Source organism: Castor canadensis, chromosome 3, assembly GCF_047511655.1.
Source record: "Castor canadensis chromosome 3, mCasCan1.hap1v2, whole genome shotgun sequence".
Lineage (NCBI taxonomy): Eukaryota > Metazoa > Chordata > Mammalia > Rodentia > Castoridae > Castor > Castor canadensis.
The window spans coordinates 35,896,100-35,924,039 of NC_133388.1; the positions used below are offsets into that span (position 1 = coordinate 35,896,100).

General features: G+C 38.9%; 1 protein-coding gene across 1 annotated transcript in view; it reads left to right on the plus strand.

The window, feature by feature from the left end:
• Nucleotides 1–27,003, plus strand: part of Med6 (mediator complex subunit 6) — a 98,755-nt gene extending 71,752 nt beyond the window's left edge. The window contains exon 7 of the mRNA XM_074067672.1: nt 26,630–27,003. Coding sequence (XP_073923773.1) covers nt 26,630–26,644 — 15 coding nt within the window. The 3' untranslated portion in view covers nt 26,645–27,003. The remainder of the gene's footprint in view (nt 1–26,629) is intronic.
• The last annotated feature ends 937 nt before the right edge of the window (nt 27,004–27,940 follow it).

The following is a 27,940-nucleotide window of genomic DNA, read 5'->3' on the forward strand; positions in this document are numbered from 1 at the left end:
CATTCCAATAATTTGGAAGGTCTAGAATAAATGAATAAAGTTCTAGACTTATATGACTTACCAGAATTGAGCTAAGAGGATATGAAATCCTAAACAGGCCTATAAAGACCAATAAACTTGAATATTAATAAAGACTCTAGGCAAAAATAAAAAAAAAAACTCAGGACTAAATGGAATCACTGATGAATTCTACCAGATCTTTAAAAAATTACTTTTATTAGCATATATTTGTTGTACAAGGGGATTTCATTGTGATACACTTACAATGTACCTTGGTTAGTTCACCATCATTTTCCCTCATTCCCCTCCCTGCTACTTAAAACAATTTCAACAGGTTTCATTGTTCTATTTTCATAAAAGTATATAAAGCACATTGACCATATGAATCCTCCTTCACTCTCTCTACTCACCCATCCCCTCCCATTAATGCACTCCCCCACCAGGACCTATTTTGCTTTCTTGTCCTTCATTTTTTAAGTGTATAAATTTCACCCATGAAGATATTGTACTTTAACCAGACTAACCCTCTATTACTCTACCTTACCTTTCCCCATCACTCTATAATTCAACACCTTTCAGTGTGTTTCATTGTAGTCTTCCTACACAGATGCAATGTATTTTGATGTGACTCGTGTGCAATCATTTTTTTCCTCTCCACCCTTCCCCTCGTCCCCTCAAATAGTACCACTATCACAAACATGTTCCACATGTGATCATGTTTGTGTTTGTATACATTTATCCTTGTGATTTATCTTCCACATATGAGTGAAACCTGTCACCTTTGTCTTTATCAACCTGGCTTACTTTACTTAACATCTTAATCACCAGTTCCCTTCATTTTCCTGCAAATGAAATAATTTCATTATTCTTTATTGTGGAATAAGATTCTACTGTATATATCACATTTTCTTAACCCATTCATCAGTTGCAGGACATTTGAACTGTTTCCGTAGCATGGCAATTGTGAATAGTACTACAGTAAACATGGCTGAGGAAGTGTTTCTATTGTGTCGTGACTTACATTCTTTCAGATATGTGCCCAGGAGTAGTATTACTGGATCATATGATAGTTCTTTATAGCTTTTTGCAAAGCCTCCATACTGCTTTCCATAGCAGTTGTACTAATTTACATTCCCCCCAACAGTGTATAAGGGTTTCTTTTCCCCACCTCCTCGTCAGCATTTGTTGTGTTCTTGATGACAGCCATTCTGACTGGAGTGAGGTGAAATTTCACTGTCCTTTCAATTTGCATTTCCTTTATGTCCGGAGATGTTGAACATTTCTTTGTATTTATTGGACATTTTACTTTTTTTGAAAACTGTCTGTTCAGTTCATTTGTAATTTATTCTTGGATTGGTAGGTTGTTCACTGGGAGTTTAGTTTTTGAGCTCCTTGTAAATTCTGGTTAGTTATCCCTTGTCAAACGTATAGCTGGCAAAGATTTTCTCCCATTCTTTGAGTTATCTATTCGATGTCATGATGGTTTCCTTAGCTGTACAGAAGATTTTTAGTTTATTGCAGTCCCATTTGTCAATCATTTCTCTTATCTGATGAGCTATTCGAGTTTCATGTAAGATGATCTTGCCTAAGCCTATATGTTCCAGTGTTTTCCCTTTTCTTTCCTGGAGTAGTTTCACAGCTTCAGATCTTAAATTGAGATCTTTGATGAACTCTGAATTGATATTAGTACAGGGTAAGAGACAGGGATCTAGTTTCAGTCATGCACATGTGAATATCCAGTTTTCCCAACCCATTTGTTAATGAGACTGTCTTTTCTCCAATGTAAGTTTTGGGCTCCTTTGTCAAATATTAAATGCCTATAGTTTCATGGATTTATATCTGAGTCTTCTTTTCTATTCCATTGGTCTTCATGTCTGTTTTTGTGCCACTCTCATGCTGTTTTTATTACTATGGGTCTATGATACAGATTGAAGTCACATATTGTATTACCTCCAGCATTGTTCTTTTTGCTAAGGATTGCTTTGGGTATTGAGGCCTTTTGTGTTTCCATAGGAACTTTAACACTGATTTTTCTATATCTGTGAAGAATGTCATTAGAATTTTGGAAGAGTTTCCATTGAACATATAGATCGCTTTTGGTAGTATAACCATTTTCACAATATTGATTCTTCTGATCGATGAGCATAGATCTTTCCATCTTCTGATGTCTTCTTTGATTTCTTTCTTCAGTGATTTATAGTTTTTGTTGTAGAGGTCTTTCACATCCTTTCTTAAATTTTTTCGTAGGTTTTTTTTGAGACTATTGCAAATGAGATTGTTTTCCAGGTTTCTTTCTCAATTTGTTTATTGATGATATATAGAAAACCCACAGATTTTTATATATTGATTTTTGTATCCTACTATTTTGCTAAAAATGTTTATGATGTCTAAAAGATTTTGTGGAGTTCTTAGGGTCTTTTACATTTGCAAATAGAGATAATTTGACTTATTCCTTCCCTATTTGGATCCCTTTTATTTCTTCCTGCTGTCTTACTGTACTTTCCAGGAATTCCAATACTATATTGAATAAGAGTGGAAACACTTGTCTCATTCCTGACCTTACAGGAATTGTTTAAGTTTTTCCCCGTTAATATGATGTTGGCTATAGGTTTGCCATATATCGTCTTCATTATATTGAGGTACATTCTTCCAATTCCTAGTTTCTTCAGCATTTTTAACATGAAAGAATGCTGAATTTTGTTAAAGAATTTTCTGCATCTATTGAGATGATCATGTGATCTATGTGCTTGCTTCTGGTTATATGCTGTATTACATTTATCAGTTTTGGTGAGTTGAATGATTCTTTCATTCCTGGACTGAAACTGACTTGATTATGGTGTATGATCTTTATGATACTTTGCTGAATTCAGTTTGCCTGTATTTCATTGAGAATATTTGCATCTATGTTCATTAAAAAGATTGTCCTGTAACTCTCCTTTTTTGTTGTGTCCTTATGTGGTTTTGGAAGGAATGTAATACTGGCTTCATAGAATGAATTTGGTAGTATTCATTTCCTTTCAATTTCATAGAAAAGTTTGAGGAGTATTGGCGTTACTTCTTTAAATGCCTGGTAGAATTTGGCAGTGAATCCATCAGGTTGTGGGCTTTTCTTTATTGGAAGACTATTACTGCTTCAATCTCATTGCTCATTATAGATCTATTTAGGAGGTTTATATCATCTTGGTCCAATTTTGGTAGATCAAGTTCATGTAGAAATGTACCAGTTTTGTCTAGATTTTCCAGTTTATTTTAATCTAGATTTTCAAAGCATTCCCATATGATCCTCTGGACTTCACTGGTATTTTTTACAACATCCCCTTTTTCACCTCTAATTTTGTTCATTTTGTCCTTTTCCCTCCTCTTTCTCATTGGATTGGCTAAGAGTTTATCAATCTTATTTAACTTTTTGAAGAACCAGTTTCTTGTTTCATTTATTATATAGGGTTTTTTGGTCTCTTGTTCAACTTCTGCCCTAGTATTTACCATTTATTTCCATTTCTTAATTTTTTGTTTGACTTTTTCTTAATTTTCTATGTGCTTGAGGTGCACCATTAGGCTCTTTATTTGACATCTCTACGTGTGTGTGTGTGTGTGTGTGTGTGTGTGTGTGTGTGTGTGTGTTTAATGTAGATACTCATACCTACCACTACCTTTACTGTGTCCCATAGTTTCTGGTAGTTTGTGTTTTCATTTTCATTTGATTCTAGGAACTTTTTTGATATCCCCCTTATTTCTTCAATGACCCACTGGTCATTCATTTTCTTTAGTTTCTTTTGTTCTTGTTTCATTCCGTTGTGGTCTGATAGAATACAAGGAGTTATTTCAACTTTCTTATGTTGGCTAAGACTTGCTTTGTGTCCTAAAATAAGATCTATTTTGTAGAAAGTTTCATGGATTGTGGAGTAGAATATGTATTATGCTATTGCTGAATGAAATACTCTGGCAATATATGTTTAGTCCATTTGTTCTCAAACATCACTTAATTCTGAGGTTCCTTTGTTGATTTTTGGTCTGGTTTACCATCTATTGGTGATAATGGGATGTTGAAGTCTCAGGCTATCATTGTGTTGTAGTCCATCTGTGTTTTTAAGTTCAGTGCTGTTTGTTTGATGAAGTTGGGTGCACTGACATAATGTTAACATATATGGCACAAATCTGTTGTGTTTACTCATGTTTCCCATCAGGGACCTGGATTAACCTGGTGGGGTTGCCCAGATGTAACCAGGTGGGGGTGCTCTTTATTAGAGCAGCTGCTGGATGGAGATGGGGCCATTGCAGGTATGGAGGTTAGCAGTTGGAGGGTGGTTGGTTGGGTCTTCAAGCACAGCTTGTGCATTAGAAAGCCCTCTACCAGTTTCAGAGCCTGTGCTTTTCCTTGTTCAGGGAGTCCAATGGCTGCTGTGGCTTGTCCATGATGAACTTTTCCCCCCCATTTCTACCTTGACCTCTGGTTATGTGTTTTGTTTTGGGAGTGAGGGACCAATAGCTTCTGTCACTTGTTTATATGCATACACTGCTAGGTTGGGCAGTAAGTTAAGGGCTTTATAGAGCAGACCAGCTTGATTTGGTGCACTGCTTATCTTGGTATAGAACCCAGATGTTGAGGTCTAGCCATGTAGCCTACACATTTTCTGCTCCTTCCTTGGATAGAGACCCAGGGCTGAGTAGCTTTATCCCACCTCCACCAGGGCTAGTCTGGAAACCTTTAATCAGCCTGTTTAGCCAACAGTTTTATTGGGGTCAAATGTATTTGTTACCATGTGGTGAACTATCCTATGTGGTGGCCCTCAGGAGTGAAACTGGCTTGCTCACCCAGTTGTTTCTGTGCCAGTCTTTGTGGTCCAGAAGGTGATGTATGGTAGTTGGTCCACATCTGTATGGTGACCCATGCAAGACTTTCCAATCTTCTCTTAGCCTTCCATGCAGTTGTTTGGCTCACAGAGCAGCCCTCGCAAGAAGAAATTCAGGTTTGGACAGGGAGAAAAAAAGAAATACCTGGGCTTGGAGGGTGTGCAATGGAACAGGTCCAGATCTGTGCAACTGCAGCCATGGCCCATTTGCATTTTATACGTTTGATCAGATATAAGTGTCTCTAGCTACTGTCTTTATACTTTGCCCTCTTTTTTAGTGCACTCATCTGTCCACTTCTCCTTGCAGCCAATTACCTGAGGTTTTATTTCAGAGTTGCAGAGAGATAGGGAAGCAGTGCCTGAAGCAATCTGCCATCTTGGGTGAAATCTGAATTCTACCAGAGCTTTAAAGAACTAACACTAATGATCCTTCAACTATTCCATAAATATGAAAGGGAAGGAACACTGCCAACTCATATTACAATTCTAGTAATAACACTGATACCAAGAGAATGATGGATGGGGCAAATTTAACTATGACATATTGTAAGAACTGTCATAAATGTCACAGTGTACCCACAGTACAGCAATAGTATTTTAATAATTAAAAAACCCAGATGCCAAAAATAGATAAGAATAAAAGAAAAAAGAAATCTATGGTCCAATTTTCTTCATGAATAGAGATGAAATAATGCTCAATAAAATACTTGCAAACCAAATTCAAGAACCCATTAAAAAGATCACACACCACTATCAAGTAGGTTTCATTGCAGAATGCAAGGAAGGTTCAATGTAGGCAAATCAATAAGCATAATACAGCCCATAAACAAAATTAAGGATAGAAATCTCAAGATAATTTCAACATATGCAAGAAAATTGACAAAATTCAATATCCTTTCATGATAAAAATCCCTGAAAAAACTAGGAATGGAATTATACCGCAAAATAATGAAGACTTTACATGATGGACCTATAGCCAACATTATATTCAATTGCGGAAAACTGAAAACATTTCCTCTAAAATCAGAAATGAGACACTTTTCACTCTTATTCATTATGGTGCTTGAATTCTTAGACAAAGCAATAGGCAAGGGAAACAAATAAAAAGGACACATGTAGAAAAGGAGTAAGTCAAATTTTTCCTATTAGCAGATAACGTATTTAAAAGACCCAAAAGATTCAAACAGATGACTCTTAGATCTTACAACCACTTTCAGCTAAGTAGGAGAAAACAAAATCAACCTACAACAATCATTACTTTTTTTGTACACCAAAATAAACTTGCTGAAAGAAGTTAGGAAGCATTTTCAATCACAATAGCCTCAAAAAAAGAGAAAGCATAGGCACAAATTTAACCAAATATGTTTAAGACCTGTGTAATGAAAGCCACAAAGCACTAAAATTGTGGAAGACACTAGAAGATGGGAAAACCTCCTATGTTCATGGGAAGAGCATGTGGGACAATATGATCAAATTCGTTGTACACACATATGGAATGGACATAATAAGACTAATTTTAAAATTTGTAAGAAACAAAGTGTAGTTCAGGGAAAGGGTGGATAAAAATAATAATAGGGTGAATATGATCAATGTACATTATATGTATGTATGGAAATTTCACAATGTAACCCTCCCCTTGTAAAATTAATATACACAATTAAAATAATTAAAAAACATGAAAAGAGCAAATAATGCAATCAGTTAGTGGGCAAATGAACTGAAGACACCCTTTTCATAAAAAAATACAAATACCCAATACATACATGAAAAAATGTTCAAAATCTTTAGCCATCAATGAAATACAAATCAAAACTCTTTAAGATTCCATTTCACCCAAGTTAGAATGCGTATCATCAAGAAAATAAAACCTACAAATACCGGTGATGACGTGGGAGAGCGAAGGAACTCTTCTACACTGTTGGTGGGAAAGTAAATTAACCTAGTTACTATGGAAATCATCTGGAGGGTCCTCAAAAAACTAAAAATAGAGCTGGAGGTGTGGCTCAACTGGTAAAGCACCTAACTAGCAAGTGGGAAGCCCTGAATTTAAATTCCCTTACCACAAAAAACCCTAAAAACAGAAGTACTATGTGATAAAGCTACACAATTCCTGGGTATACACCCAAAGGAATCAAAGCAGCATAAGTAGAGATACCTGCACACCCAGATTTATTGCTGCATTTTTCACAATAGCCAAGTCATGGAATCAGCCTAACTACCCATCATTGGATGAATGGATAAAGAAGATGTGGTATATGTATATATATACATAATGGGATATCATCCAGTCATGAAGAAGAATAAAATCATGTCATTTACAGGAAAGCAGAAAAGGAAGTAATGCTTTATTAGTTTGCCAGCAAACAAAAAGGAATACAGTGGACTTCAAACCTCAAAAACTACAGTCCTTGTCCCAAAGGATTTTAAGGGAAAGCCTAGGAGTTTTAAGACTTGGCTCCCCTTTGCTGCAATCTCTGATTCTGCTTATCTTTCTGACAAAGATTTTGCTGGAGTTAAGGAGATGGCAGCTTAGCAGGTGGCGATGAGAATGTTAATCTTGAACTTCTCAACATTGGGCAATGGGAGGGGAAGAGAGAATAACAAAGGAAGAAAAGAAAATTTTAAACTTGTGTCACGAGCAAAGCAGGCTGGCTAGTGAAATGATTTAGCTTCCAAGCTAAAACTATGGTTGTGAACATATTCAGGCATCTACTAGGTTCTATTCCCATTCATTATACCATGCTCTTGGTTAGATGGATAGCCAAACTCTATACCATTGCCTGATCCTTATGATCACAAAAAGGCAGGCTACCACTACCCTGACAGAGGGAATTTTCGTAGTTGTTGCACACCCCTCTGAAATTGCATTTGTTCATATTCCAGTCCATGCTCATATCTTGATAATAAGCACAATTCTATTGTAGACAGTGCTTTCCAGGGGCAAATGATACATGATCCACTCTTATTCATGGGGTCTTCCTGGGCCCAGGCCCTCCTGAGAGGTACACAATGGCTGCCTGTAGACTGGACACTCTTGTCTGCTGCTCCCGTGCCCCACCAGGATGGCACTTCACTTCTGAAGTTCACTCTGAAGTTGGGATCGCCAGGAAAGTGCTCCACAGAAAGGGTAGAAATGAGATGATAGTCAAGTCTCGACCTGAAAGTGTGCATCATACTCAAAACATCTTTCTTCTTTAATATTTTGTACCATTATCTGACAAAATGTAGTGTGCTCACTTCCATCTGGAATATGCAACACACTACCACAGTGCTGTATTCTCCAAAACATCATTATCTTCCCATTTCAAAGGTTTTCCTTCAGCACATGGTTATTCATTAAAGTCAATTTTATTAGCATGCTTGTTCAAGATCTTTTATTCTGTGGCAGAAAAGGACTTGACATGCAATTCATGATCACCACAGTTTCTTGTCACACATGTATATAGTGATGAACATGGGTTCCATCCTAGATCTAAAAGCATGTGGGCAGCAATGAATTTTCCCATCACAATATTGTAGTACACCACCAATTTAAAGCATGTCCTGCAAATCAATCCAGAGAGCATATTTATGGTCTATTCAGCCACCTTACACATACTGGTGGGATACAAGAGCAGCAGATAGGGGTCAAGAGCATCCAGAGCACATGCAGCCAGAGAGCACCTGTCACTAGGGCCTGGGCTCAGCAGACCCCAGGAGTAAGGGAGGCTTGGACCAAAGAAAGTGAGGTCAAGTGGAAGGCAGGCAAGACTATCCCTAGGACATGGACTTTTCCATCAGGGCTGTCGGGAGGAGACTATAGTGAGGCTGCCGGCTTGGCAGCCCCTGAGATGTGAAGGGGAAGGTTAGTCTATTAAAGAACAATGCTGTGTTGGGCTGGAGGTGGAGAGAAGGGAATGGAGGGGAGTTCAAGTGGTAGAGTACTTCCCTAGCAAGTGCAAGGCCCTGAATTCAATCCTCGTTAATGCCAAAACAAACAAACAAAAAACCAAAAACCTGTTGAGCTCCTCAGGGAGGTTGTCATCAGTGACCTGAGGACCATCGGACATCAGCAGTAAGGGGGGAAATGAGAAGTATTCAGAAAAATAGTGTCTACTGGGGCCAGAGAGTCTCATGTCCTGCAAAGAAGTTATAAGTGGGAAAGAAATAAGTGGGTTTGGTATAAATTTAGGATAATTAATGATTTTTTTCTCACACTGGAATGAAGCAAGTGACTACCAAGTCCATTTGAAACATGGACTTGTAAATAATGGTAAGGAGAGTACAAATTTCTTCTTATGGAAAATCTGAGAGGAGAAGTAGAGTTTACAGAAGTTGAATAGAATTGAGATGACTGATGAAATGTAAGAGTAAACAAATGTCATGTATGGGGAAATTAGGGTGTGTAACAACAGTGTCTTTTTTAAACTTCTAAATCCAATTCTTACCCTATTATATGCAGTTTCCAGGCCTAGGATATTATACACAAAGTCTTCTCTATAAATGTTCATAACTGCATTCGTCTTTTTATTACACAAAATGGGAGCAAAAATAGTTCACATTGTAGTATAAAGCTGCTATATTGATTCAATGTGATGATTATCTGGAATAATATGAATATACCTCTAATAGATTCAAGAACATGAATGAATTTCACATTGTGATGAAAGAAACTAGATCTGAGTGCTTAATACATGATTTAATTTGGATGATTTCTAAAATATTATAAACTAGACTGTGAGACTATTGATGTAATTTTAGCAGGGGTTTATTGAAACTCCCCCTTGCTCTCTCTTGCTTCCTTTTCCCTTCTGCCCCTGTCTAATCATGAAGAGAAACTCTTCCTTAGGTTCTAGTTAACTAGCTGCAGCAGAACAATGTAGGTTCCCAAGAGACAAGAGGAAAAATGACACACCTCTGGATGATGAAGACCCTGCCCCACCTGTAGACTTCCTGTCCATGATTTCTCTGTAGGCCCCATTTTTTCCCTAGAAAACTCTCAATTAGTATACATTAATAATATGAGGGGATTTCAATGTGATAATTCCGTACATGCACACTGTGTTCTTTAAACAAGTTCACGCCTTCCTTGATATCTCCATTCCCCCTTTCCCTCCTCTCTTTTCCATTGTTTGGTGGGTTTCATTATGCTGTCTTCAAATGCATATGTGAATCACATTTCTATCCTCTCACCCCTCAGTGTCCTTTGCTTTCCCCTTCCCCTCCCATTGAATCCCCCTAGACAGTCCTCCTCTTACATTCATGTCCCATTGTCATCATCATCAACAACACTTTAATGGGCAAGAACATGAAATATTTGGCCTTTTGACCTTGGCTTGTCTCATTCAGTATGATGATCTCTAGATCTGTCCATTTCCCTGCAAATAACATGGTTTGAGTTTTCTTTGCAGCTGAGGAAATAGTATTATCTTATCCATTCGTGAGGTTCTTGGGCATCTAGGCTGATTGCACAACTTGGCTTTTGTGGACAGTGGTACTATAAACATGGTGTGCAGGTATTGGTCTTGTGTGTTGATTTACATACATATGGTTACATATATGCCTGAGGATGTATCTGGGTTATAAGGTAGCTCTATTTTTAGTTTTTAGGGGAAACTCCAGCTGATTTCTATAGTTTATATTCTCACCAATAGTGTAAGAGGGCTCCTTTTCCCTGCTGTATCTTGAACCAATGCCTCCAGCCCATTTGTTGCCATTCTGACTGAGGGGAGATGGAATCTTAGTATAGTTCCATTTGTATTCTTTTTATGGCTAAGGATATTGAGTATTTCTTCATGTACTTTTTAACCATTTATACTACTTCTGAGAAATTTCTGTTCGATTCAACCATTTATTACTTGCGTTATTTGGGGGGAGTTTTGAGGTTTATTTTTTCAGCTCTTTGTATTTTCCGCTATTAATCCTTTATCTGTTGAATAGCTGTGAAGATCTTCTCCCATTCTGTGGTTGTCTCCTGATGTGCAGAAACTTTTTAATTTGACAATTCTTGCTCTTATTCTGTGGGCAACTGAAGCCCTATTCAGAAAATAATTACCTGTGCCTATATCTTCCAGGATTTTCCCTATGTCCCGTAGTAGTTTCAAAGTTTCACATCTTATATCAACATCTTTGATCTTTTGGGAGTTAATTTTTGTATAGGATGAGAGATAGAGGTCTAGTTTCAGTCTTCTACATGCAAACAACCTATTCTTCCTGTCCCATTTGTTGAAGAGGCTGTCTTTTCTCTGTGTATTTTTTTACATCGTTTCCAAAACATCAGATGGCTGTTTCTTTGTGGGTTTATTTCAGGGTCTTTTGTTCTATTTGATTTGTATTTGTGTCTGTTTTTGTGCCACTACCATGCTGTTTTTGTTTTATGGCTCTGTAATATAAAGAATATGAAGTCCAGTATTATGGTACCTCCAGGGTTGCTCATTTTGCTCAGGGTTACTGTTTGTATTTGGGGTCTTTTGTGTTCCATATGAATTTAAGAATGGTTTTTCAATTTCTGCAAAGAAACTGAAACTGAAAGTTCCAATGGAACTTGGATGGGCATTGTGTGCAATTTGTAGATTGCTTTATGTAGTATAGCCATTTTCACGATGCTAATTCTGCAAATCCATAAACGAGCAAAGTCTTTTCATCTTCTAGCATCTTCAATTTCTTTCCAAGGTTTTATAGTTTTCATTGTACAGGTCTTTCAGTTCCTTTGTTAAGTTTATGTCTAGGTATTTTTTGATGCTATTTTGTACTTTTTTTTCTTTTTGGTGGTACTGGAGTTTGAACTCAGGGCCTCACACTTACTAGGCAGGCACTCTACCACTTGAGCCACTCCACCAGCCCTTGATGCTATTTTGAAAGGAATTGTTTTCTTGATTTCTTTCTAAGCCTGTTCATTATTGGTATACAAGAAAGGTACTGATTTTTGTATGCTGATTTTTATGTTCTGCTATTTTGCCAAAACTGTTTATTAGACCTAGGAGATTTTTTTAAAACGGTACTGGGTTTGAAGTGAGGACCTACACCTTTAGTCACTCCACCAGCCTTTTTTTTTGTGGTGGATTTTTTTGAGATAGGGTCTCATGAACTATTTGCCTCGGCTGGCTTCAAACTGCTATCCTTCTAATCTCTGCCTCCTGAGTAGCTAAGATTACCACCTATTGGACAACCATTTAGCAAGACCCCTCACCCAATGGCTGAGTGCCTATCATCTCAGCTGTGCAAAAAGCACAACTAACAGGATAGCCTTCCTGGCCAATCTGGGCATAAAGCGAGATAATAACTCAAGCATAACCAACACTAAAAGGGCTGATGGAGTGGATTAAATGATAGAACACCCACCTAGCAAGCATGCAGCCTTGAGTTCAACCCCCTAGTACTTTAAAAAAATTCACTAATGAATTCAGCATGTAAAATTATTTTACATAAAATCCAAAATGACACTTTCAGGTCCACTTGTATTTTCTTTTTTCCTCCTCACATATAGAACTTCTCCACACACATTTTTTTGTAATTAAGCTGTGTTTTTTATTAGCACATAATAGTTGTGCAGGGGTGATACATTGTGACAATTACATACTGTTTATATCTTAATTAGATTCACCCCCTCTATAATTCTCCTTCATCCCTTCTTCCTACTCTCTTAGAGCAATTTCAACAAGTTTCATTGTTCTGTTTCATACATGAACACAAAATACATTCACCATATTCACCCTCTTTCACTGTTTATTGTCTCCCCTCCCACTGGAACTCACCCCAGACAAGAACTGTTTTACCCTCCTATCATTCATTATTTAAAGTGGTATTGATTGTTCTAGGGGTTTCGCCTTGGTATTTCAGACAATTATATATCATGCCTTAATCAGATTAACCCCCTCTGTTAGTTACTCTTTCACCACATTTCTTCCAGATATAAAAATCACTTGATATTGGCAAGATACCATTTTATCTCTAAAACTTTGTTGGTAATGAGAACCAGGACTATAAAATAGGCACAAGTATGTGTGGGTGGGGTAGTAGTGGGAGGGGAGAGGGTGAAGGAAGGAGATTAAGGTGAGTGTATATGGTTGATGGACTTCACATACCTATATGAAACAGAATTTAAAAACCTCTTGCAATTACTTTATTTGTGGTGGGGAGGGGGTTGTGTGCGAGAGGACCATGGGGGCAATGTAAATAATGTGCAATATAAGACTGATCAGAATTGTCACTGTGAATCCCCCCATAATGAATATATCCTAATAAAAATTTTATAATGAAAAATAAAACTTTGTTGGGATAAAAATATGATAGTTTACCAGTGTTAACCCTATAAAATATTTACATAGTGCAGCAATTAAACTTTAGGCAACTAAATCATATAAAAAAGAAGGTAAGACACCCATTTTACATGTTTGCAATAGGTGTTCACTGGTCCCTACCTGGTGACTGTACACAAAGGGCAGCAGAGGCAACAGGCGGTAACTTCAGAGGACTTTGAAAGCTATGATCTGGAAGCACATTATGATGTGCTGCCACGTAGCACACCACCTTTTTCCAAGGTGGTCTCATAGTTCTAGAATGGCAGATAGAGTTGACACAAAATGAAGACAGCCAACACAATATTTATCCTGTGGAAATGTCCAACTCATACTATGCACACACTGTGATTGTGAACATAATTTACCCCACCACTTGTTATGATTATCCTTCTTTTCTAGGTTGGGTGATCCATCAATTTTGTACTTAACTGTTACTGCTTTCCTGGCACCATAAGATCCAAAAATGACTTGGATAACAACTAAGGGCTGTACATATGCCTTGTGCAGTTTATTCCCATAATATGGAAAATATTTTAACTTTGTAATTAGGATAACTGCTATGCTTTCATCCTTTTTTTTTTCCGTTAGGATTTTTATTTTTTTTTATTTTATTTTTTTCTTTTTCTTTTATTATTCATATGTGCATACAAGGCTTGGTTCATTTCTCCCCCCTGCCCCCACCCCCTCCCTTACCACCCACTCCGCCCCCTCCCTCTCCCCCCCCCAATACCCAGCAGAAACTATTTTGCCCTTATTTCTAATTTTGTTGTAGAGAGAGTATAAGCAATAACAGGAAGGGACAAGGGTTTTTGCTGGTTGAGATAAGGATAGCTATATAGGGCATTGACTCACATTGATTTCCTGTGTGTGGGTGTTACCTTCTAGGTTAATTCTTCTTCAACTAACCTTTTCTCTAGTACCTGTTCCCCTTTTCCTATTGGCCTCAGTTGCTTTTAAGGTATCTGCTTTAGTTTCTCTGCATTGAGGGCAACAAATGCTACCTAATTTTTTAGGTGTCTTACCTATCCTCACCCCTCCCTTGTGTGCTCTCGCTTTTATCATGTGCTCATAGTCCAATCCCATTGTTGTGTTTGCCCTTGATCTAATGTCCACATATGAGGGAGAACATACGATTTTTGGTCTTTTGGGCCAGGCTAACCTCACTCAGAATGATGTTCTCCAATTCCATCCATTTACCAGCAAATGATAACATTTCGTTCTTCTTCATGGCTGCATAGAATTCCATCGTGTATAGATACCACATTTTCTTAATCCATTCGTCAGTGGTGGGGCATTTTGGCTGTTTCCATAACTTGGCTATTGTGAATAGTGCCGCAATAAACATGGGTGTGCAGGTGCCTCTGGAGTAACCTGTGTCACAGTCTTTTGGGTATATCCCCAAGAGTGGTATTGCTGGATCAAATGGTAGATCGATGTCTAGCTTTTTAAGTAGCCTCCAAATTTTTTTCCAGGGTGGTTGTACTAGTCTACATTCCCACCAACAGTGTAAGAGGGTTCCTTTTTCCCCACATCCTCACCAACACCTGTTGTTGTTGGTGTTGCTGATGATGGCTATTCTAACAGGGGTGAGGTGGAATCTTAGTGTGGTTTTAATTTGCATTTACTTTATTCCTAGAGATGGTGAGCATTTTTTCATGTGTTTTTCGGCCATTTGAATTTCTTCTTTTGAGAAAGTTCTGTTTAGTTCACTTGCCCATTTCTTTATTGGTTCATTAGTTTTGGGAGAATTTAGTTTTTGAAGTTCCCTATATATTTTGGTTATCAGTCCTTTGTCTGATGTATAGTTGGCAAATATTTTCTCCCACTCTGTGGGTGTTCTCTTCAGTTTAGAGACCATTTCTTTTGATGAACAGAAGCTTTTTAGCTTTATGAGGTCCCATTTATCTATGCTATCTCTTAGTTGCTGTGCTGCTGGGGTTTCATTGAGAAAGTTCTTACCTATACCTACTAACTCCAGAGTATTTCCTACTCTTTGCTGAATCAACTTAAGAGTTTGGGGTGCTTTCATCCTTTGAAATACATCTTATGTTTGGTTCTCCTTCAGGCTTTTATCCAATTATTTGGTTCATTTTCATAACAACACAAGGTTGTCCTTGGATATAGCCAAAATCAGGATTATTCATTCCACAGCATGCTTGAAAAAAGCATGAAACTGACTTGCAACATAAAGTGGACCCTTTTGTTCAAAAAGTGGTACATCAGTACAGACTGTGTCTGATCTTCTAAGGTCTTTAATATATCCTTTATAGAAATTTGGATCAGACACATTAAATGTATCATCCAGTGCAGTCATTGGTTTTGGAAAAACCCTAAGTCCCCAACTCTTGGTGGTGTGCCTCAGGAACTCTCTGGTGGTCAGGTTGTAGATGAACAGTATCCACTCTGCCAGACTGGTTAAATGACTTCTTATCCATCACAGTGAGTGTTCAGAAGGTGAAGGGAGTGGTGTTTGTAGGAGTTGATGCAACTAGAAAAGCAGTGATGTGTCGTGGCTCAGACCAGTGATTCTGCTTTTCTTTTATTTTTTTAAGGAATAATACTAATTACCTATACTTAGTACAGAGGATTTGCTATTAATTTGGCTGCATGGGCATGCAGCACCAAAACCCATACCCCAAAATCAGTGTAGCCATTTAGTGTTTTACCTTGCTATTAGGCTTAAACTAGACTAACAAGCTCAACATTCTGGACTTAGGTTTGTACTGGAAGATCCTTAGTCATCCTGGAGAATTAGGAGGGCAAGTATAGGAATCATCATTTAACAATCTTTCTCCCTAAAAATCTTTTCCAAGATGAATCTTCTTCACCCCTTTGCCCTATTGTTCTTTGAAAGGCTTCAGCTTCAGTTTTAATAAAAGGAATCCCTTGCATGTTTTTATATCTGTTCTTTCCCCTAAGCCTATGCCACCAGATTTTATTTCAGCACTTGGTCAAATATCTTTGGGAATATCTGTGAACCTCTGACAATCACTATCCACATCGAAAGTTTCTTCCTTTAGGACCTACAACATACTATATAATGATGTGTAAAAATACAAACCCCCTAGCCAAGATGATACTCTTTGACCCTAGTTGGGTCCAAGCATCAAACTGGGGGAATGATGTAGCAGGAAAGAGGGCCAGAAGAGAAATAGACAGGCTGTGTTCTGATAATGAGGCAGGAGGAAGGGATGGCAAAGAAGAGAGATAAAGTATTAATACATGATGAAGATCACATTGTAGCAAGAATGGGGAGGCCAGGAAAGAAACAGACAGGCTAGTGTTCTGCTGACAAGATGGGCAGGTTACTGCAAAGGCACCTGCACACCCATGTTTATTGCCGCACTATTCACAATAGCCAAGTTATGGAAACAACCAAGATGCCCCACTACTGATGAATGAATCAAAAAAATGTGGTACTTGCACACAATGGAATTTTACTCAGCCATGAAGAAGAATGAAATCTTATCATTTGCAAGTAACTGGATGGAACTGGAGAACATCATTCTGAGTGAGGCCAGCCAGGCTCAGAAGACCAAAAATTGTATGTTCTCCTTCATATGCAGACTTCAGATGTAGGGCAAATGCAGCAATGTGGTTGGACTTGAGTCACATGACAAGGGGAGAGCACATATGGGAGATATAGGAATAGGCAGAAAACCCAAAACATGAAAGCATTTGATGTCCCCACTACAGAGGAACTAAAACAGAAACTTTAAAGTGACAGAGGTTAACATGAGAAGGGGATCAGGAACCAGTGTAAAGATCAGTTAGAAATGAATCAGCATGGGTTGTAACACATTTGTACCTGAACGCAATGCTAGGAATCTTTCTGTATAGCTATCCTTAACTAACAAAAATGCTATGTCTTTCTTATTGTGCTTATATCTTTTCTTCAACAAAATTAGAGTTAAGGACAGAACAGGTTCTGCCTGGAAGTGAGGGGGAAGGGGGAAGGGAAGGAGAGAGTGAGGGAGGGGAGCAGGTGGGAGAAATGACCCAAACAATGTATGCACATGTGAATAAATGAATAATAAAAAAATTTTTTTTAAAAGACAGGGGGAGGGGATGGCAAAGCAGAGAGATAAAACTTAAAGAATTGAAACATGAAGGTCACATAACACTGGGGAGATGAAATACCCAATGAAGACACATGCAGCCATATGTGGGTTGAGCTTTGCTTTCTCCTTCTGTAACCTGCTTGCAAGGGTATATAAGGTGAGACCTCTTTGTTCTCAGTGCTCAGCCTTTGGACATGAGTCCAGTGGGTCTGGGCCGGCACAATAAATATTGCTTCCTGCTAATCTGCGTCAGAGACTCCTATCTCAGCTCATAATTTCCCACAACATTACTTGGGGGCTTACCGGGATTACTGGGAGATGGTGAGTTATCACCTCCTTTGTCACAAGGGTGCATCCCTTGGGGTAAGGGGTGAAGGCTGTGGATGCACAAAGTAACCCACTGAGACCCAGGAAACAACTTAGGAGCACCTCTCTTCGTTCTATTAAGAACCCGGTTCAAATTCAGGCCTGCCTCAGGAGGCAGAAGGGGAGCCTGATCACCTCCCAGAGACCGCTAGTAATTGCCTGTTGGGGTGAAACCATGTCTTTCTGGTTTAAGGAGCAGGGTGGAGGAATTGTGCCATGCGAGAGTGTATAAAAGTGCGAGCCTGAGACGCAGCCCAGCTGCGAAGTGAGAAGTCCCAATCCTCGGTTCCATGGTGAACTCATAAGGTCAAGGGTGAGCCCCAACGTGGCCTCTGGTCCAGGGCTTATAGGGACTCACTAGGGCCAAAGAGTCACCTAAGTCCCTGCGAGGGTAACGGCAGGAGACAGAGGAAGTGAGTGCTTTTCCAAAACCCCTCCCCCTCTATGTCTGTCTTGTCATCCGGTAACAGGATGACATGGGTGGAAATCAGAGTAAAAACTCCCTTGGAGTGTGTGGTTAAAACTTGAAAAAGGGATTTAATGGAGATTATGGAGTTAAGTTAACTCCTAACAAGCTCAAGGTTCTTTGTGAAATAGATTGGCCTGCATCTTGGTGTAGGGTGGCCCCTGAAAGGGTCACTGGATAAAACTATGAATAATAAAGTTTACAGAGTAATTGTAAAAAACAAAACAAAACAAAACCTAACACCCAGGAGAATGGGAAAAGCCAAGAGGCTAAAACTGGTCTTCAAAAGCCAGACTCTGCTGTTTATTTAAATTTAGGTACCAATTTATTGGGAGAACTGAGGAGAAATCAGAGTGTTTCCATCTTGATGGGTTGCTTTGATGTCCCAGTTTGCACATCTTCACCCAAAATAGGCATCCTGAAGGAGGACTGAGACTCAACACTAACTCAGCTCTTACAAAAATTAACACATGAAGGATGGACTTGCCCTGATTCATAAGATCTGGTCTGACTTGAAAGAAAAGGAATGTTGCAAAAGGGTTGTGAATGTAGAGAGAAGGAAATGGAGAAAGAAAAACAAAATTGGGATGAGGTCTTCATGGATAAAATGCAGAAAAAAATGAAATGTCATAAAATGTTTAAAGACAAAAAAGGATGAAAGGTTTAACACTCCTTCAGTTGAGTTTTTATGTCTTAAAAATGAAAAGCAAATAAAAAAACAATTTAGGATTATTACAATATGCCAGAAATACTGAATTTGCTGACACCTTTATTTCTAGGGAGCATAAACAGGGAGAGCTACCTAAAAGGATGAAAAAAAAAAAAGAGCAACTTTAACTGTTGCTTAAAAAAAAAAAGCTGTTCCAAAAGGTTAGTGAAGTAAGCTTGGTCTGTTATTGAGACAGTCATGAGATGCTTATGTTTCCCTTGCTAATGGCTGGTCAGATTATGCATCCATCTAATGGTGTGCTGACAGTGTGGGTGTATATGTAAACATCTTAAAAACAGTTCTTATTATAGAGGCAATGTAAAAATTATTACTCTGTTCTATTGCTACTTTTAAGAAAACAGGTTATTAAACTTATTTCAATCAGGTCTCATTAAGATGCAGGCATTCAGGGATTAACACTCCAGCTTAGACCAGAAGAGAGAAAACAAAAAGAAAAAGAAAAGTGGGACCACACTTGCAACAAAAATCTTGGAATTTGGGTAGTTAAAGAAATGGCCTTCACATGTTTCATTCTGCCAGAAATACAATCTAAAATTAAATTCTCTCTTATAATACATGGGTCTGTTAACAAATGAGCTTTCTATAAATTGCTTTTATACAAAAATAATTTCAAGGTTGCTTTCTTTCTTGTTATTTCATACAAATGTAAGGCTCTAAGTTAAAAGGTTATATGAGTTATTTTCAACAAATAACAAAAATATATATAAGGTATTAAGGATATGCTTTTTTAAAAATAAAAGGTAAAAAAAAATCCTTTTAAATAAAAAAGGATAATGACAAGCTCCCCCAGAGGGTATATATTAAATTGTCACAAAGATATAGATGCTTATGTAAGTGATTAAGTTAACTAAAATCTAAGAGTTACATTGAAGATTTTGTAAGGTCAAAATTTAATGTACTGATGTTAAACTAAAACTTAATTTTCTAAGCTCATAACATAAAGCCTATCTTTAAAATATTCTATGGTTCTTAATAACATTTACAAAAAATTGTCTTAAAATGGTTTTTGTTTTGTCAAGATAACTGTCAAAAATTTTTGGTGCTACATGTTAATCCACAAATTTGTCAAGACAACAAGAGTTTATTAAAACATACACAAAAAAGACAAGAGAAAGCTCAGCACAGGTAGAGCTGCTGCATTGGCATAAAGATCGAGACAGATTTACTTAAGTAAAACAAAGCCAAAGTACACCCTCCAGATAAGATTAAAATAAAAAAAATTTTAAACTCAAAAAGAAACAATATATTGAAAGTCAAGACCTCCAATTTTTATTGAACTCAACAGAGTGGAGGTTTTAGTCCTATCCCTTCCACATGTTGGATGGAGGGAATTTTTACCCTGGGATGGCCAGATTAGACCTATTATTTTAGGGGGACTCCATTGACTACAGATTGATGGGATCTTGCTCTATGTCATGAGCCATATGTTCATGTCAACAATCTGGGATGTTATCCCTTGTCAATATCTGAGCTGTGATTCTTGGCCACTATATTTCCTAACTCCACACTTAGTCCCCATAAATATTTACCTGTGTTCTCTGGTGATTTTGTCAGGGTTTTAACCACTAAGATAACTGAGTCATGTTTATTTAAGAGTTGTTTTATGTTGGGGTTAACAATAAGGGCAGCCATGTTTGGACTAGATCTCCTCTCCCTTACAGATGGCTTACCTTTATCTTCCTGGATAGATGCCAAGGACAGTTGGGCAGACAGTGACCTAACTACAACTTAACTTTCTTGGTTGCCCAACAACAATATCCCTTAGTGATCTTCCTGGTACTTTTCTACTAGCCCCTATATCTACCCCAAGCCTGTGTATGGCAATGGGCTCTAGCTCTCTTGTTGGGGTCATCCTCTACAGGGCTCCTGCCTAAACAATAAACCCTGTACTGGGGTTTGAGCCATCTCTCTGCCTCTTCCCTACTTTTTAATTTCTAACAGTTTATATAAAACTTTCTAGATGACTTCATGGTTAAACAATTGTTTCTTGGGTGATGCTAATACAGTTGATATCCTGTATGTGTCTGTGACTGGGCTATTTGGGGTCACTGACCCTGTTCTCCTCCCCAACTGATAAAAATCTAGGTTTTACTTCAAGAACAACTAAACTAAAATGTGTATATAAGCTCTATAGAGTTGCGATGCTGTTGCTGGTTCCTTATACTAAATATATTTATGTTTTTCAATTAAATCAAGCCTTCTAAAATACAAAATTTAGATAAACATGATAACAAAAGGTTAATGGTACTGATATACTGTTCTGTTAGTTGATAAATTGTCCATCAAAATTTTTACCAAAATTTTAAGTTTTTGTCATTACAATTCTGATCCTTTGGGACATTTACAATCAAGTCCATAAAAAAATGACTCTAATAAGTACTTATAGGTCAACAAGGTTAGCTTTTTAGACATCTGCTTTTGTTAGACTTTGTTCTATACTGTCCTTGTCTAGAAGCCCATTGCTTAAGAGTTACTCCTTCTAAGCCTCTTTGTTGCTTAAATTTGGCCAAAAGGGTCTATTTGGTATTGACTCCCACCTGATCTCCTCGTTATTCCCTCCCAACATGGGACAAAGACCAACTAAACAAACAAAATCCAGGAAATGATGATGACCAATCAAGAAAGATCTTTAATCTATGGCCCTACCACCCTAAACGCACCCTATCTTGTCTGGTCTTGGAAGCTTAGCAGGGGCAGGCCTGGTTAGTACTTGGATCAAAGACAGATCTTCAGAAAAGACTGCTCAGAGACAAGCAGTTTGGAGACAAAGGGGGGAATGCCATCAAAGTTTATTGGAGTCTCTGATGTCAGACCTCTCAAAAATAACCAAAGTCAAGAGGATTAAGGAAATGGTTCTTATACATATGTGGCTATGTGGCATTAAAGCCCTTCTAGACACAAACTCATATTTTTAGACAGGGTCTTGTACTTAAATAGAGACAAAATAACTATTTTTACTGGCTCTAAGCATGTCCTTTGATACTTAAAGATGGTGGTTTTAACTTTTTTTTAAAAAAAACAATGTGTTTTCTTGGACATATATACTGATAATATATTGTTGTCATGGTAATTCTACCCAGTTAAAAAAAAGGACATTGTCTAGATTAAAAAAATATATAAAATGTCCACCCATTAAAACCCCATTGGAGATGCCCTTTTGTTGTTATTTTGTCTACTCCCACCACAGTTAAAGTAGCAGAGATTGCTCCTTGGATCCACCACAGTCAAGTCAAACCAGCTTCTCTCAAATGGGAGTGCATTCCTGATCCAGCTTCACTGTGTAGAATCACCTTCTGGAACCTGAGTACCCTCCCCTGACAGGACTCCACTTCCCAGGAAACAACAGGGAACAAAGAACGGTGGGACAACAGCCCTGTGCTAGTCACTCCCCAGAAGCTGGCAGAAGCTTGAGGAATCAACTCTACAACAGGCCAACCAGACTGTTTTTTTTATTATTATTATTCATATGTGCATACAAGGCTTGGGTCATTTCTCCCCCATGCCCCCACCTCCTCCCTTGCACCCACTCTGCCCCCTCCCTTTCCCCCCCACCCCCTCAATGCCCAGCAGAAACTATTTTGCTCTTATTTCTAATTTTGTTGTACAGAGAGTATAAGCAATAATAGGAAGGAACAAGGGTTTTTGCTAGTTGAGATAAGGATAGCTATACAGGGAGTTGACTCACATTGATTTCCTGTGCATGTGTGTTATCTTCTAGGTTAATTCTTTTTGATCTAACCTTTTCTCTAGTTCCTGGTCCCCTTTTCCTATTGGCCTCAGTTGCTTTTAAGGTATCTGCTTTAGTTTCTCTGCATTAAGGGCAACAAATGCTAGCTAGTTTTTTAGGTGTCTTACCTATCCTCACCCCTCCCTTGTGTGCTCTCGCTTTTATCATGAGCTCAAAGTCCAATCCCCTTGTTGTGTTTGCCCTTGATCTAATGTCCACATATAAGGGAGAACATATGATTTTTGGTCTTTTGGGCCAGGCTAACCTCACTCAGAATGATGTTCTCCAATTCCATCCATTTACCAGTGAATGATAACATTTTGTTCTTCTTCATGGCTGCATAAAATTCCACTGTGTATAGATACCACATTTTCTTAATCCATTCGTCAGTGGTGGGGCATCTTGGCTGTTTCCATAACTTGGCTATTGTGAATAGTGCTGCAATAAACATGGATGTGCAGGTGCCTCTGGAGTAACAGTCTTTTGGGTATATCCCCAAGAGTGGTATTGCTGGATCAAATGGTAGATCGATGTCCAGCTTTTTAAGTAGCCTCCAAATTTTTTTCCAGAGTGGTTGTACTAGTCTACATTCCCACCAGCAGTGTAAGAGGGTTCCTTTTTCCCCACATCCTCACCAACACCTGTTGTTAGTGGTGTTGCTAATGATGGCTATTTAACAGGGGTGAGGTTGAATCTTAGTGTGGTTTTGTGTTTCCTCTATTGCTAGGTATTCACCATAGTCTTTGCCATAGGCCTGGCAGAAACCACCCTTGCTGATTGGACTCACAGTGAAAGATTTTTATTTGCTCTCTTCTATCTCTTTTGGGAAGGATGCATAATTACTGTTTATTGTTACTGATGTGGTTTCCCTTCATGGCCTCAGAGCCCTCCTCCTGTGACCTATGTAGGATACTTCTCAGGCAGGAAATATTGTCAGTAGGACTTTGCTATTCCATACTTACTATTCCTGTGCAGGCACTGTCATCAGGTCATGCACTCACAACCATACTGTCTATTTAGTGTGTTCCCATGGTAATTAGCATATCTGCTTCAACCCCACTTAACTGCCCTCGGGAGCAATGGTTAGAGATCAGGAGCATCTGCAACCTTGGGAACCTCGTCAGCTGCAGATAGGTGTTTAATCCTGATAAACCAGTGTCAATGCTCTTTGATGCATGTGCAGCCATAGACAAGGGTGGATGTGGAGGCACAGGCTGTGGCTGAGGGAGACTACATCTAATGAAAAGTATATATGCCGGGGAGACAACTCTTGGCCATGGGATGATATGGGTTCTTATTATTGTGCTTGTTGGAGTTGTGTTTCATGGGCCACATGACAGAGGGCTAGGCACACAGCCCTCCTTCACAAGGGAAGAGCTGCCCCTGACTGCACCGTGGCACCTGTAACCCTGTGAATTTCACAGTACTTAAGCCATCTGATTAAACACGGGGACATATACTTGGCATAAGGATTGATGGAAAAGACCTTGACCCTAAAATCCTGAGGCACCTCAAATTAGTAACGTTACCCATGAGAGCTCCTCCTACCAAGTTTTTCACTCCTTTTATGAGAAAATGAGAAATAAAATTTCCATCTCTGCCAAAGCTAAAAACTTGTTCCTTTCAAATGGACAAAAATGGGATGCTTTACAAGTTGGCAATTAAAAAGTTGATAAATGGCCTCCTGAGCAATTAAAAAGTTGATAAATGGCCTCCTACGGTCCTGCCACCTGGGCAAAAGATGGGTCCTGGGGCTGTCACACCCCTATATATGCTTAACTGCAACATCAGGCTACAGGCTGTTCTTAAAATTAAAATTAATAAAAGTACAAGAGCTCTCAATTTGCTGGCAAAACAAAGCACCAAGGTGCACAATGCCATCTATCAGAACTGCTTGGCTTTAGACTATTTGTTGGCCTCCAAGGGAGGAATTTGTGAAAAATTTAACCTAAACAACTGCTGCTTATAGACTGATAATAATAATTTAAGAAACGGTCATAAAAGAGATAACAGACAAAATGAGAACATTTGCCCATGTCCCCATCCAGAACTTGGAGAGGATGGGATCCCAATGACCTGTTTGGAGGATGGTTTTATGCCTTAGGTGGATTCAAAACTCTGATGGGGCAATAGGCCTAATCCTAAAAATATGCTTAATACTGTCTATCTGGTTCCCCTGGTGCTATGGTCTATGAATACTATTATGGAGGCAATTAAAAAAAAAAACAGCAACACATAATGAAGCTATGGACCCCTAGATCAAAGTGATGCTCTTTGACCCTGACTGGGTCTGAGCATCAAAGGGGGGAATGTAGCAAGAAAGAGGAGGCCAGGAAAGAAACAAACAGGTTGGTGTTCTGACAACACCAGGAGGAGGGGATGGCAAAGCAGAGAGATAAAACTTTAAAAATTGAAACATGAAGGTCATATAACATTAAGGAGATGAACTAGCCAATGAAGTCATATGCAGCCATATGTGGGTTGAGCTTTGCTTTCTGCTTCTGTAACCTGTTTACAAGTGAACATTAGGAGAGATCTCTTTGTTCTCAGGGATCAGCCATTGGACGCGAGTCCACTGGGTCTGTGTCAGCACAATAAAATGTTGCTTCCTGCTAAACTGCTTCAGTGTGCCGAATCTCAGTTTCAGATTCCCGCAACATGATAAAACATACACAATGGAGTTTTACTCCATCATAAAGGGGAATGAAATCATGTCATTTGCATGGCAATGAGTGGAACTAGAGCTCATCATATCAACTGAAATAAGCCAGTCCCACAAAGACAAGTATCACATGTTTTCTCTCATATGTGGAGCCTAATGGGAAGAAAAAAAGAGAAGGAAATGAAAGTAAAAGGGATGTGGAAGTAAAAGGAGAAAAGGGGAAAGGCAAGGAAGCACAAGAATAATGGTGAATAGGTAGAATTGCTGGGGAAAGGGGGAACATTCCAGTAGGAAGCAGAACCAGTGACCATTTATCTTTCAAAAACGCTTTACACATAAAGTAGCAGAAAATGTTTCAAACTGTAGAGAAAAACATCCTGTTTTCTTGGAGATCTCCCCTGACCTTGGATAGGGGGTGTGGACAGACAAGGAGGAGGGAGGAAAAGCAGGATGGACTTAATGGGAACTGCTGGTTGTTCTTGATGCTAACAGGGTGGATGTAGCTCTCCAATGTACACTAGTAGTGTTGGCAATCAGCCAATAGCATAGCACTTTCATGAACCTAATTAGCATGTAAGTTGAGCCACACCCAGACCAGGTCTATAAGAATCCATAAATCCCACTAATCCCCCTCACCCCAATGATGTCCCCCCACCCTCAACCCACTGAGGACACCTCCCTTTCCAAAGGAGCTTAATAAACTTTCCCTGTGTTAAACTGACTGTTCATTGTCTGTCAGGTTCCTTTGTCAGCTTTGTGAGACAAATAACCCAGAATGCCTTTTACTCTGGCTAAAATGCTGTTAACACTTAATTAAGCCAGCAATATTGAGTGGAGGCTTTAGGTCCTGCATGAATATCCTGTATCAATGAGGCTGGGAGGGAGTGAGAGAACATCAAATGACATTGTTTGCACATATGAAAAAGTCATAATGAAACCCCTTACTTTGTACATCTAATATGCAGTAATTAAAGAAGAAAAGTGCATATGAATGATGGGGAAATTCACATATTGCTACAAGGAATATCCTATAAAATTGGGTAGTCTTTAAAGGAATGATTTTGGATTTTTAAAAGATGATCTAATAAAAATTTAAAAAATAGAGTGCTGCCATCACTTGAGATAAATTTGACAAACTCCCAACACTGCTTGGTTTGGGATCAAGAAGGGAATCTTAACATCCTTGAATGAAGGGGAAAGTCATCCTGTTCCTATTTCCTGACTCTTTCCAAAGATTGCCTGCTTTGATTATTTTTGGAGCTCAAACTTTCTTCAGATGCAAGTCAATATTTTTCTTTTGTTTTTCACAGGTTTACATGAGAATTTAGGTGATTTTTTAAATGTAGAGCAAGGCTCTTTTGCTACCTCTAACTTCTTTTACTTTGTAAACTGCTAACTACCTAACTGATCTGTGCTATGTATTTGGTATCTCAGAAAGTGTGTGTGTATGTAGTCTGTTCACTTACTCTCTTCTTGGCATGATTTCAGAAAGCACAATGTTGAACTGCAGCGACACTTTGGTTACTTGGAGCACACCAAACTTGCGCATTTTGGTGATTACTCAGAAGAAAAGGAAGATAGGAAAGATGACACAGATGGACAGCTTATTTCAGTTGGCGTTGGGGCCAGCTTGACTATTTTCCTGGGATTTACTTTTTTTTTTTTTTTTCACCATGGTTTCCACTCTGTGTCTACAGGCAACATTCGGCTAGCTTTGAAAAGTTGGAAGCTTCCAGCTAGCTCTGCAATGTTTTCTGTAACTGTGACCACATTGTGTTGGGGGTTTGGGGACAAACTTTGTAAGTATTTAACCCAGCTCCTGACACAGATTGGGGCTCAGGGCTTTGAGAAATTATCTCCCCTGAGTCCACTAGAGTAATAAACTCCATTTCCTGTAAAAATGGTGTTGGTGACTTTGTTTCCCACCCCATTTCCTGCAACATTTCTCATGCATTGGCCAGGAATGGGAGAGACCAAAGTTGGCATTTTTGCCTCCCTGGATGTCAGGTTTGGCCTAACTCCTGGGAGCAACCCAGCTGAGGTGCCATACCATGGAGTCTGAGGCCTCGGGTCTGTACAGACCAACTGAAACTGGGTGGAGACCTCAGGAACCAGGAAAATTTAGAGCATGGCCCATTTGGAACAGGAAGGACCCAGGTCCATCAGAATAGGCCCATCCATGAGAGGGGCATGATCCTCCCCTAGGTCCCCGCTAGTACTCCTGAGTCTTGTTCTTTGCTTTTTGTGATTATTGAGGAGGAAGCTGGGATACCTTCCAGACTAGATTTGTTGGGTTGGGTGAATGTGTGATGTGCAACTGAGATGAAAAGAGTGTAACTTTGGTCACCACATGGTATATGGAGTTCGTTTCCAAAAACCAGGGATGTTCTCATTTGGTCTAGGGCAACCCCCATTGGGGCACATGTCCGGGGTTGATACGGACTGACTATGGCTATCATGTCTGAAATATCTCCGTGAGAAGAATGTCTAGGGATGGACGAAGCCAAAGTTGTCTGTCTTCCCTTTGTGTCAGAAACTGAGGACCCCGTACCTCATTTCCAAACTCCCTGATCCTCTTGTACCTTGTCTCAATATGTTTGGGAGCTGAAGTAAAAAGACTCTTTTACAATGTATGCTTGACAAATTCAAGAGAGGGTACACAGGTGATTACAGTGTGGAGCTCACACCCCAGAAACTTTGGAAATTCTGTCAAATAGATTGGTGTCTTTTAAGGATGGATGGCATTCTGAAGATTCTCTAGATTGAGAAACCATTTGTAGGGTCTATCAGGTAGTGACA